A 14,234-nucleotide genomic window follows, 5' to 3' on the forward strand; every position below is an offset into this window, starting at 1 on the left:
GGCAGTAACTACAACTTTCCTTTTATAGAAAAGGAAAGTCTAGCTCCGGTTTTCTCTTCAAGAAACCTGATCTTAGAAAATGGGAAACTCAACACAAGATCAGAATAACAGCTGGTTAGATAAAAAACGAAATGGGTAACCAAACTTACCATTTTTACCTTTTTTCCAAAAATAGGAAAGCTAGACAACTTTCCTTTCAAGTTTGATTTACACAAATATGGAAACCAAATCAATATATGCCAGCCGAAATATACATTAAATAATAAAATATTTTTGTCAATTAAATATGCCAAAAATGGAATTAACAATCTCCCCCTTTGGCACTTTGATTGACAAAACATTTTATTATGAGAAAACCTGCATCAAGTGTTAGAAACCAAAGCAAATAGCTTTTTAAAGATACAAGAGTATAGAAAATACTCCCCCTGCATGAAAGCTCTCTAACACATAAAACATATAACTTTTTTTGGACGGAAAAGCTTGCAAACCGAAGAACACAACTTTTTAAACGGAAAAGTGTTAAACCACAAACAAGCAACTCCCCCTAAAACCAAGGGTCCAGAGTTGAAACAAAGAGTTCAATGAATCCAAAAAAATATGACTACTCCCCCTTTTTGTCTATCAAGGAGCCAAAGATAACAAAAACAAACAAGAACAAAGTCATAGATTCAAATAAACATTAATAAAAAGCAAAAGATAAAAGATTGAACCACTTATTCATCATCATTGGGTCGGAAGTATTTCATGATGCTGTCCATCTTCCTAAGAAGCAAGGCCTGACTTGTCTCCATTCTTCCCAAACGCAAGTTGAAATCTGCCATTTCTGTAGAAGCAGAAGTGGAAGCAGATCCAACAGCAGGATCAATTGTAAGACCAGGGGAGGCAGACCGAGCCTTTCTCTGAGCAGCTTTTCCTTGAGGAGGCTTCTCAGGAATTTTGAAAGTGGTTCCAACAGCATCTCAATTGATTCATTCTCAAGAATCAATTCCTCTTGATCAGATAAAATTTTATAGATTAAGTGAGGAAAAATGAGATTGAGCCTAGGTTTCTTACCCTTTCGAAGAGAGACAATTTGCTCCCAAATCATGTCAGCCAAATCAATTTTAGCACCAATTGAAACTTTATATAAAAAGAAAGCAAGTTCATTTGAAACATTTACCGGATTGGAGCAAGGAAACCAATTGGATAGGGCAAACCTCATGAGAGCAGCATGTTGATAGGTGAGTTGAGACATATGCATGGTGTCGGAGAGTTCAATTTCATTATCACCAGAGAGATAACCGAACACCTTTTGACGATCAAACTCCACATCAGTTGGCTCAATTCCCATAGGCAAATTGAGAGCCTCAGCAACATCCTTCACAGTGAAGGAATACCAGTGTCCTCTGACAAAAACTTTGCCAAACATGAAAGAGTCCTCATCGAGAAACTCATCAGTGATGTTAGCATAAAATTCCTTCACAATTCTATCCACATACCCATCAAAACCGATCAAGGTATCTACCCATTGTCTTTCTTTCAACATGTTATACACTCCAAAAGGTTTATGAGCAATAACATTAAAATTTTTCTCCACAGTAAAATTCCTATTCTCATAGAATTTCATATCTCTAGCATGATCATTATAACAAAAATAATGAGAGTGAGGCTTGAAGTTATCAAGAGAAATACCCGAGGGCCTCTGTCTTTTCTGTGGAAGAACAAGATTAGAGACAATGGGCCTTTTTCCTTTGTCCTTCTTTGGAACAAGCGGGAGGCACCGGAGCGGTCAGTGACGGGCTCGGTTTCGGTTCTTCACTCTCGAATCCGGAATCATCAACAACGGGAAGATCTTTGGGCACAAATTCTTCACTTGAATCGGACAAGCCCTTCGAATCATGATCTTCCTCACTTTCTTCGGTTCGAATCCGAGGAAGAGACCGAAGGGGGATTCTCCTTGAGATTTTTGGCCTTTGAAGATGAAGAAACCACCTTTTTCCCTTTGGATGCAATTTTAGGTTTAACCACTTGAGGCTTTGAAGGAGTGGAAACCTTGGACCTTGTTCGAGAACTCACCGTGGGCAAGGTCACCAAAGCTTGGTCGACATTAGGAGCACCATTCGAAGAGGAGGACTTCGACAATGTGTGATCGGATGAATGGGATTCATCATGATCACCCAACCCAGGTGTTGGAGAAGCAATAGGCGAGGCACCAACAAGAGGAGATGAAAATTTTGCCACTGATTTTCGAGCTTGGGTCTTCGATTTCTTGGCAGACTTCGTCGGAGCAGAGGACGAACCAGAAGCTCCGGTTCTTTGGAGCGAGGCGGCGCAGGCGGAGACACCGGTGAAGCAGAAGCAGAGCCACGAATGGGCTTCTTGGATGGTTGGGCATTCTTAGTTTTGGCCATTTTTTCTTTGAAACCCTAGAACACAAACCCTCTTACTTTGAACAATGTTAGACTTTTGAGAGAAAACAATAAAAAGAGAAGAGAGAGATGTGATCGTGGGATAATGGGGAGTTGAGAATATATAACTTCCAATTTTAAATGCCCAAAATTTAAAAAAAACTGAAAAAGGAAGGAACTTCCTTACCTTTGACCCACGTGTGGAGAGGAAAAAAGGAAACCAAAAAACATTTTTCAAAGTTTGGTCAATGTTTCCTTAAATGAAAAAAGGAAACCAACAATCCCCACAAAATCTAAGAATTTAAAGGCCCTTACCAAAACCGAAATTGCCACCAAAAAGGAAACCAACAAATAATTAATTATTTAATTACAAGTTTCCTATACACACCAAAAAGACCAAATCTCCACAAATAAAGGAAACATTCTAAAATAAATACAATTAAAACATGTTTCCATAAAGTAAGAAAATAAAAGAAAAAAATATACAAGGATTCGAAAAAGAATTCGAAAAAAAAAAAAAAAATATGCCCCCCTTTTTCTTTTATTTTTTCAGAAAATGCCCTCCAAAGAAGAAGAAGAAAAAAAAATTGCAAATAAGGAACAAGAGAACACACCAAGACACAAAAGCACTAATCACCACTTAAGAGCAAAAATTGTGTCTAAGAATATAATGAAACATAACAAAAAAATAACAAAATTTTTAACAAAGCTCACTTGACAACTCGATCACGAACCTTTTTTTTTTTTTTTTTTTTTTTTTTATTTTTTTTTATTTTTTGATTAAAAGACAGAAAAATAAAATAACCTTGATATTTTTGCAATTAGAATTCACAATGTCCATTTGTCTTTGTCCCTGATGAAAAAATCAAACTCATAAGAATAATCAGAAATTATTTTATCAAACTGATGAAGTAATAGAATGAGGTCATACCGGTTCACAGGAAAAATTGACTCCATCACCAAGAATATTAAAGCACATCAAACAGTATGTAATAGCTTTATAACACCATTTTCGAGAATAAACAAATTTTACCACAAACTGTGTCAAGCATTAGTGTGTGAAAGTGTAAGCAGGGAACATTGCCCAATTTGTCAAAAAGACTTTTTCTGATAAATTGTACCCATAGGAGACGCTGTCACACTACCTCAATGGTAGCCCTTTTCAATGGTAGCGTATCTTCTACATAACTCCTAATTACATAGTTCCAACTTACTCAGAGATGGCTTTCACACATTGAGATAGGTAGCTCTATTCATCCAATGGAGCTTGAATACACAGTTTTTTGAACAACAAAATTCGAAAATGGTAGCTTACATAACACTGTTTGATGAACCTGAATATTCCTGTGAGGAGTGGACAATTTTCCTGACAAACATGTATGACATCATAATATTACAACATTAGCAATAAAATAGTGACTGAAATTCTTATAAGGTTGAAATTTTCTTCTAGGACAAAGACAAGACATTATGAACTCTAAGACAACTCAAAAATCAAGGATTATGGAAAAATAAAAGCATTAAACAGTACAAACCCCTAAGGATTTCCTTAGAGAAATAAATCGGACCGAGTCAAGAGCTTTAGTAAAAATATCTGCAATTTGTTTGCTAGTTTCAACATATTCTAAGACAAGAATTTTATTTTCCACAAGCTCTCTAATAAAGTGATGACGAATGTCTATGTGCTTAGTGCGAGAGTGTTGAACAGGATTCTTAGAAATGTTTATAGCACTAGTGTTATCACAAAAAATGGTTAAAGTTTTCAAATCAAACCCATAATCTGCCATCATTTGTTTCATCCATAACAATTTGGTACAACAACTACCCGCAAAGAATATACTCGGCCTACTGCGTGGACGGAGAGATTGAGTTTTGCTTCGCTATGCCATGAAACCAAATTGTTTCCAAGATAGAAACATCCACCACTAGTACTTTTTCTATCATCGGCATTACCTCGCCCAATCAGCATCACTAAAGCAAACAAGGTTAGAATTAGTGTCTTTTGAAAACCAAATCCCAAAATCAATAGTGCTATTTACATAGCGAATGATTCTTTTCACAGCAGAAAGATGGGATTCCATGGGATTAGCCTGATAACGTGCACAAACACCAACACTATAGCAAATATCAGGACGACTAGCAGTAAGATAAAGCAAACTTCCTATCATACTTCGATACAAAGTTTGATCTACCTTTACTCCTTGTTCATCTTTGCTTAATTTCAAAGTTGTGCTCATGGGAGTGTTGGTATGTTTGGCTTTCTCAAGGCCAAACTTTTTCACCAAATTCTTTGCATACTTGCTTTGAGTGACAAAAGTTCCCTCATCTGATTGCTTCACTTGAAGACCGAGAAAATAAGTGAGTTCACCTACCATACTCATTTCGAACTCCTTTTGCATTTGGGAAACAAAAACACACTTCGAGTTAGAAGTAGAGCCAAACACAATATCATCAACATATATTTGAGCAACAATCACATCAGAATTAATGTTTTTGATGAAAAGTGTTTTATCAACATTTCCTCTCTTGTAATCATGAGAAAGCAAGAATTCAGTTAGACGCTCATACCAAGCACGTGGTGCTTGTTTTAGACCATACAAAGCCTTGTCTAACTTATAAACATGATCAGGAAAATGTGGATCCTCAAACCCTTTAGGTTGTTCCACATACACTTCTTCTTTTAACAGCCCATTCAAGAAAGCGGATTTGACATCCATTTGATACAATTTAATACCAAGAATGCAAGCTATGGAAAGAAGTAACCTGATCGATTCCAGTCTAGCTACTGGAGCAAATGTTTCATCAAAGTCAACACCCTCAACTTGAGTGTATCCTTGGGCAACTAACCTTGCCTTGTTTCGAATGATAGTGCCAAACTCATCACTCTTATTTTTGAAGATCCACTTGGTTCCAATGATGTTCACAAACGGTGGTCTTGGAATCATTTTCCAGACTTTGTTTCGAACAAGGCGATGAAGCTCATCCTGCATAGCTAAAAACCAATCTTCATCCATTAAAGCTTCTTTTACAGATTTAGGTTCTAAAGAAGAAATAAAACATAAGAATTGAATTATATTGGCATATTTTCTTCTTGTAACCATGCTCTCATCCAAGTTTCCAAGGATGAGATCTGAAGGATGATTCTTTTTAACCCTGGAGGATGGTTCCCTTCGTATTGGATCGGTGATTGAATTTAAAGGATACTCGGATTCTTTTGTTGTTGGATTTTACTGTAGCAACAGATTCTGCACAAGATAACCTCGACGATCGCTTCGAAGCTTCGTCAGGTTCCTTTTCCTCAAAGACGGGTTTTTCAAGCAAATCTTCAATCCGTTCTTCTGTGGAAAACTCTGAAAAATCTTTTAGATCATCAACAACAACATTAGCAGATTCCATAACAGTTTGGGTTCTCATGTTATACACACGATATGCCCTACTATTTGTGGAATATCCTAAGAAAACACCTTCATCACTTTTAGAATCAAATTTACCAATGTAATCCCGATCTCGTAAAATATAACACTTACATCCGAACACATGAAAGTGACTTACATTTGGTTTCTTACCTTTCCGCATTTCATATGGTGTTTTGTGAGTACCGGGCGCAAGAATACTCGTTGATGGTATAGCAAGCGGTGTTAATGGCTTCGGCCCAAAGGCGCTTTGTGAGCTTCTTGCTATTCAACATTACTCTAGCCATTTCTCGCTAGAGTACGATTCTTTCTTTCAACCACTCCATTTTGTGGAGGAGTTTTAGGAGCGAGAAAATTCATGAGAAATACCGTTAGCTTTACAAAATTCATCATATACGGTATTTTCAAATTCCTTACCATGATCACTCCTAATCCTAACAATTTTGCCAATGTTACAATCTTTTTCAACTCGTAATTTCAAACACGTAGTTTGGAAAGCTTCAAAAGTATCGCATTTTTCTCTCAAAAAATCCACCCATGAGAATCGAGAAAAATCATCAACACAAACAAAAATATATCTTTTACCATTTAAGCTTTCTACCCGGATTGGACCCATTAAGTCCATGTGCAAGAGTTCGAGAACTGCGGAAGTATTCACATCCGGGACACTCTTGTGAGAAATTTTCGGTTGCTTACCTAACCGGCATGGACCACATTTTCCCAATGACTCTTTACCTAATTTAGGTAATCCTCGAACAATCCCCGAAACAGATAATTTTTTCGCATTTTTAAAGTGAATGTGACCAAGTTTTTCATGCCATAGGTCAGTAACATTTTCAATGACAGAATGACAAGTGGCATGCGTAGTGAGAGTATAACAGTTATCACTAGATCGCAGCCCTTGTAACACAATTTCATCAAGAATATTATATACATAGCAATGATTGCTATCAAAGCTCACAAGATAACCCCGATCACAAATCTGACTAATGCTAAGTAGATTAGCTTTTAGTCCTTCAACCAACATGACATTCTTTAGTTTAGGAAGCCCTTCGAACTTGAGAGTTCCCATTCCTATGACTTTACCAGTAAGACCGTTACCAAATGTAACTCCTCCACAGTCCATTGGTCTTATGTTCACAAGAAATTCTTTTTCACCTGTCATGTGTTTGGAACAACCACTATCAAAATACCACATGTTAGAAGCAACAGTTTTAAAACAAGTAGAACCTACCAAGCATTTGTTTTTGACAACCCATTTTTGTTTTTGTAAAACATGTTTATTTCCAATGTAATTAGATTTAAACATGTTATGCATGGTTATGCATTTAGGTCGAATGTGACCTTTTACTCCACAAAAATGGCAAATAGGAATGAAACGTCTTCCTTTCCCTTTGAAGTTGTCAAACTTACCGTGATGCTTCTTTTCTGTAACAACAGAGTGCTTTCTTTGTCGAGACGAGACTGCGAGGTAGAAACAGTTCTTCCGAAACAAAACTATTAGTAGTATTAGACACGGAGTTGATTTGGAACATAACCCGGCCAGCATGATTGGTTTGGCCAGATTTTTGAATTTTTTCAAAGATAGTGGAACCTGGATTTAACATTTTAACATTCTTTTTAATGTTATCAATTTCCTTGGTTAAAGAAATAATTTTTGACTCTTTTAAGGACAATTCAGATTCACAACATTTGAGTTTATCTTCCAACTCATTAATGTTGTTACACAAAATTTTATTATCTTTAACCAGGGAGCGATTTTCAGCACTAGTTTCCAACCACTTACCAAACATTACCTTGTAGGATTCAATCATGGAATCCTCATCAATTTCTGACTCATCTGATTCGGATCTGGATTCTTCCTTGTTGTCATTGATCAGGATATTGTTCAAGCAAATGCTTTTTCCTTTTTCCCTGCAAATTTCTTGACAAAACACTTGTTAGGACAACTTTTTCTTTTTCATCCTTACTACTCTCAGAATCATCACTCCAAGTAACATTCAATCCCTTTTTATTTTTCTTTAAGGTATTAGCACATTCAGATTGAGTGTGACCAAAACCTTCACATTCTCTGCATTTAATACCTTTTTTATTGTTAGATGGAAAAGGTTTAGAGGGAATGTTACCAGAAATGTTACCTTTTGGGTTCTTTGAAAAGAACTTTTTATTTCCACCGCATTTCAAGAATTTTTGGAAATTTTTTGCCAATAGAACCATTTCATCATCATTTTCATCATCAGAAACAATATTTTCAGAAGCATTAAAGGCAATACCTTTGCTTTTCTCATTCGAGAGATTTTGCTTACTCTTTTTCTTGATTTGTTGATTCAACTCAAAGGTTCTTAAAGATCCCATGAGTTCCTCAACCTTCATTTTGCCAAAATCTTTTGCCTCTTCCATTGCAAGCAATTTTGTATCAAACCTGTCAGGAAGAACTCGAACAATTTTTCGAACCAAGACAGATTCATCTAGTTTTTCTCCCAAGGCAAAAAACTCATTAGAAATATCAGATAATCTTTCATAGAAATCATTTAAAGTTTCAGTATCTGACATTCTCAATTCATCAAATCTAGTTTGAAGCATGGTAAATCGTGATCTCTTTACCTCAGCAGTACCTTCAAATTGAATTTGAAGGATTTCCCATGCTTCTTTTGCAGATTCACAAGATGAGATTAATTTAATAAAACCTTCACCAACACCATTAAAAATAGCATGTAAAGCCTTATTATTATAACCAGACTGTTTTTCATCTTCAGTGGTCCAACTGAGTTCAGATTTTACCTGAGTATTACCTTTTTCATCATTTTCAGTAGGTTGAGACCAACCTGTAAGAATAGCTCTCCATGCTTTCTCATCTTGCGATTTGATGAAAGCTCTCATCCTGACCTTCCAATAAGGATAATTCGACTCATTCAATAGAGGAGGTCTAGAGATGGAACTTCCTTCTGCAAACAAAGACATCTCACACAAAACAAGTTAAACGGAATAACCTCAAGATCTCACTAAGAATTTAGTGACTTGCTCTGATACCAATTGAAATTCCGTATTTTAATATTCCCAGTTTGATTATTTAATTAAATGATTAATTAAATGCGGAATAATAAAGCGGTGCGAAAACGATTTTACGTAGTTACGAATGCAACTCGTAACTCCGGAGAAACCCGGAAAAACAAACGGTGCATAAAAGTAAAAACACACAAGATTTTTGTACGTGGTTTCAACAATCCTTTCGCATTGTTACTAGTCCACGGGGCCACGCCAGAGATAAGATTCATTAGATCGGTATCAAAAATACAAAGTAATTGACTTATGCATAAATAGACTCCCTCTTATTGTATGCCGCAAGCTTGATGTATTCCACCTACTAACCGAATCTTGATAAAACTCCAAGAGCTCGAACTCCCTTCGATCACCTTGAAGAGTGCTTGAATCCTCCCGATTCAAGGCTTAAAGGCTATCTCCCGAAAGCCTATACAACCATCTCCCGAAGGTTGTGTGCTTGTATCCTCCCGATGCAAGACTTCAAAAGCAATCTCCCGAAAGCTTGTAAATACCCTTCTCCCGAAGGTGCACTGATGTTCTTCTTCGTTGTAGACTTGAATACAGACTCAAGACAATACAAACAACAAATAAACAGAGTAAGAGTAGAACAACTCTTCTCTACAAATCAAAGACTCTCTTTTCTAAAGATATGAATGAAATTCAAAGATACAAGAGAGGTACCAAGAGAGGTACTAAACAAAGACACTCTTTCCTTAAGATATGAAAGCAATTCTAAGTGTATGAAAGAGATACAAAACCTAGCTACTATAAGATGTATTTATAATGAATATACATCTCATAGACAGCTTACATTCGGTCTGAACAAGACCTCAACCCACTAGAAACTTCCCTAAAATAATTCTTCAATCAATCCAGGAATTTCCGTTTCTGTACATACAGAATCGTGGGCAGTAACTACAACTTTCCTTTTATAGAAAAGGAAAGTCTAGCTCCGGTTTTCTCTTCAAGAAACCTGATCTTAGAAAATGGGAAACTCAACACAAGATCAGAATAACGGTGTTAGATAAAAACGAAATGGGTAACCAAACTTACCATTTTTACCTTTTTTCCAAAAATAGGAAAGCTAGACAACTTTCCTTTCAAGTTTGATTTACACAAATATGGAAACCAAATCAATATATGCCAGCCGAAATATACATTAAATAATAAAATATTTTTGTCAATTAAATATGCCAAAAATGGAATTAACATTCAAGATATAATTTTATATTTTTTGACAAACTCCAGAGCTACATGGATCTTGAATCTGAAATTAGTACAATATTCTTTAACTTTTGTATATTTATACATGTTAACATATATTTGATTTCATAATTTTTTTAAAACAATATCATTATTTCATGCAAATGTTATTTCTTTTTTCTTTTATCAGGCATTTTGGCTATAGCAATAGACATGGGACCAAAAAGACAGGTTCAAACACCTTCTGGTACAACATCAATAGTTCAAGATGTAATTCTCATCAATGAAAAGTGAGTCTTTACTTTTTGTTCTCTGATTTATTCTACTAAAATACTAAAATTAATTCATTACATTCAACTTTATTTCATTCATGTCTTTTCTTCTTTAAGGTTCCAGACAATTACACTTACTATGTGGGATAACTTCGTAGACCATGTGTGCAACAACATTTCAAATGCTTTGAATAGGAAGCCAGTGATTATAGGAACACATCTCAAAGTTAAATCTTATAATGGTAAAATACATATACATTTAACCTCAATTATATATGGCTTTCAAAAGATGAATTGTAATGAAAATTATCTTGTAGGTTTGTCTGTTTCCACAAAACGTAATAGTACAATCTTAATTGATCCTCAATTTGAAGAAGTTCTCCAACTGACATCTTGGTTAGTTTGTTTTGTGAACTTAATGTTACTATTGTTCTTCATTCCAGTTATTATATCATCTTCTTAAAACTCAAATGGTATCTAATTATTTATTGTATTTATTTAATAAAAAATAAGGGTGGACAACAACATTGACAAGCTCAATGACATTGTCAACAACAAGACTTTTTGTGCAATTACTGTGGTAGCTCCTACTATAGAAAAATTAGTGCAGCTCAACAAAATTGAAGATATGTTATTCAAGGTATAGCTATAATCAAATTTATTTAATAATGCATTTAACTTCTCATCAATTTTATTGTATTTGTCTTATATTTTTTTTTTCTTAATGCAGCAACAAAGTTATTGGGTGAAGGCAAAGTCACTGCTAAGTTAACTAATCAACCACTTTGGTACATGTCATGTGACAAATGCAATAAAATTGCAAATGCTTGCAACAAGGTCGCAGATATTAACCACAATGAAATTTATGAATGCATCCATTGCAAGAATAAAAAAGCAATTGCAGTTCCAAGGTGTGCTTTTAACTTTTATTTAGTATATATAATAGTTTATTTAAATTTTATATTTAATATATATTACTTTATTATTCACTTTATTACAAAATAAGTTGCATTATATAAAGCTTCATGTATATATTTTAGCTTTATTAACTAATCCTTATCATTTTTTTAGAGTCCGAGCTTTTGTTAACTTAGAAGATTCATCAGGTTGTATCAATGCATCCATAATTGGAGAATCTGCTGAGAAATTATTTGGATGCACAGGAAAGCAGTTGATGGACATGGACTCTTTGGTACATATATAATAAACAAAACTTGAAAAAAAATTTATATGTGAAATTTTTGTTTATAATAATAATATTAATAATACTATACTTTGTATGCAGGGCCATGATAAGAAACTGCTTGATATTATTTATGAATCTTTAAACAAGGACTACATTATTTATGTAAGAGCTGTTAAAAAAGACTCCACTATAGATGAATACTAATACAATGTTGTTTTTGTCTTTGATCTAACTTCTGATATGGCTCAAGCAATATCTCCACAACCAAATGAAGTTGGACATACAGAAAATAAATCACCAAAACGACTACATCTACCCTCTCATGAAATCACAGACTCACCAATGGCAAGCAAGGCAAAGAAAGTCCTTTTTCTGGCTTCAAACAAGCTTGCTAATGCTGCTGTTGAACATGTTAATGATCTTTCTGCAATTGAAAAGAATGTTGCCAAAAACGCTACCATTGAAGAGGATAATGAGAAGCTGAAGGATCCAATCAACACTGAACTTGACAAAAAATGAATAGAATTACTTTCTAGCTTTATATATCTATATATATATATATATATATATATATACAAGTAATGTTAGGATGATGATCGTAGACATTACTCTTTTGATGGTTGTAGTATGGCACAACTTTTGTATCCAAAATGTAAATTATTTTGTCCTCTACTTGAAGAACAAAATAATTTAAATTTTGTTGACTAATATATCTTTTGTTTAAAAGACTTTTGTAGTCTACCATTAAGTACCTTGAATGAAAGAACTCTTTGTTATTATGTTCATTGCTAAGTATTTGTTCTTTTTACTTATTAAAGTCTACTATTAAATCTTCCTTTTTATTTAAAAAGAACTCTTATTATTATACTGTCATTTTCTAATTTCTAATTATGTATAATTTATTTTTTATTTTTAATCTTCTTTCCATGTTGTTTTAATATATTTTAATTTAAAATAATATATAATTTTAAAAATTCTAATTTCTTAAAACTTTAAAAATTGTATATCACATAATCTTATAATATATTATCGTATAATATAAATGTTAATTCTAATTTTTTTTTTCTTAAACACATTCATAATACAAATGATTGACCATTAACTTTATATTAATACATTTAAAATTAAAAAAGAAACTTAAAATTAAAATAAAACTAAAAAAAATCTGAAATGATACAGAATATACGTGCAACGCACGTCCAAAAACTAGTTTTTTTTAAAAAAAATTATTCTATTTATAGTCATACTATTATACTTATCTCTACATAATACTATTAATTTTCATTAGTCTCGACTTCTATCTCTCTATTTTTTTTTATTTTCATAATCATAAATTTCATTATTTTTTATCATTCACTTTTGTCCAGTCTAATTATTTTTTATCAATCACTCTTCCATCTCTTTCTCTCACTTCTACCTATTATTTTTTTTTTCAAAATTTCATAACACTTTAATTTTATATGGAGAATTATTTTCTCACATCTATATCATTTTTATTTTCAGTACAATCAAATTTTGGTTTTTATTTACACATATCATATTAACAATTAATGATATTTTAATGCTCCATTTTTTTTTTGAATAAAAAAGATTATATCATTGATAATTAACTAGCATCCGCAATTACAATATTACACAAAGAAGAAGGAGCATTATACTCCAAGTAAATTCGATCTGACGAAAAACAAGACCCCCTAGCAATATTGTGGGCAACCTTATTTGCAGAACGATTAACAAAAGAAACTTGAACATTATTTAAAGAAGATAAAATTAAACGACAATCCTCCACCAACAACCCAAATTGAGATGGCATATGAATAGGACTTTGAATTGATGGCATATGTTTTAATGCTCCATTAGTTTGTGTTGATAATATATCTATTTGTGTTTATAATGTAGATTTTTTAAGTGACATATATAGCTTTTTATATATTAATAATGATTTTTTTTTTCTAGGCCTATCCATGGAGTCAATCTCGATCTGATTCAATGCACCAAGTAGTGGTTCTACTCCGTAAAGGCATGGATGGAAATTCTACCTTTAATTGTTTTGAGCAACAAGATTTCACGGTAAGTGAACTCACCCTCTTTTGATTTCTACATCTACTGATATAAAGAAGAAGTAATTTTAATCTAAATAGATTGTTATCATGGTAAGATGAGATCGTTTCTAATAATTACAATAAATAATTTACAATTGTATATTTTGTATAGTTATAAATGTTTTTTTTTTTTCCTTTTGACAACCTGCATAGTTATAAATATCTATAACAACTATCTTTTATCCTTTTATATATTAATCAATTAGTTTACAATATGAATCATTAATATGTTTAAATAATTTTATTTTGTTTTTTAAAAAATTCAGCTGCTATTATAAATCACAAATCGTTTACAACAACAGAAAAAATTCCAGTTTTTTATTTTATTTTATTCTAACAAATATGAATTTACTAATCTATATATATATATATGACATTCTAAAATAACTTTAAATAGCTCTAATTCTTCTTTGCTTAATTCTCTTATTTGTTTTTTAATTTTTTAGCTTAATTCTCTAAATATTTTAATTTTTTATTAAAAAAAACATCTATACATATAATTTAATTATTTTTATTTTTTTTAAAAAAATCTAAAATATACGGCATGTTGATCTCATTTAAAATTATCATCATAGTTATTTATATAGTAGTATAATATCTCTTTTATCTATTCTATATAAAGTGTGCTT

General features: G+C 32.9%; 1 protein-coding gene across 1 annotated transcript; it reads left to right on the forward strand.

The window, feature by feature from the left end:
* The first annotated feature begins 10,059 nt into the window (after positions 1-10,059).
* On the forward strand, positions 10,060-12,064 carry LOC115709891 (replication protein A 70 kDa DNA-binding subunit D-like). Its single transcript, XM_061104594.1, has 7 exons — positions 10,060-10,118; positions 10,236-10,335; positions 10,435-10,559; positions 10,635-10,713; positions 10,831-11,228; positions 11,389-11,509; positions 11,603-12,064. Exons 1-5 carry the CDS (start codon positions 10,097-10,099, stop codon positions 10,961-10,963), a joined length of 459 nt encoding a protein of 152 aa, XP_060960577.1. The 5' UTR covers positions 10,060-10,096; the 3' UTR covers positions 10,964-11,228; positions 11,389-11,509; positions 11,603-12,064.
* Positions 12,065-14,234: the final 2,170 nt, after the last annotated feature.

This window comes from Cannabis sativa, chromosome 9, assembly GCF_029168945.1.
Source record: "Cannabis sativa cultivar Pink pepper isolate KNU-18-1 chromosome 9, ASM2916894v1, whole genome shotgun sequence".
NCBI classification, from domain to species: Eukaryota; Viridiplantae; Streptophyta; class Magnoliopsida; order Rosales; family Cannabaceae; genus Cannabis; species Cannabis sativa.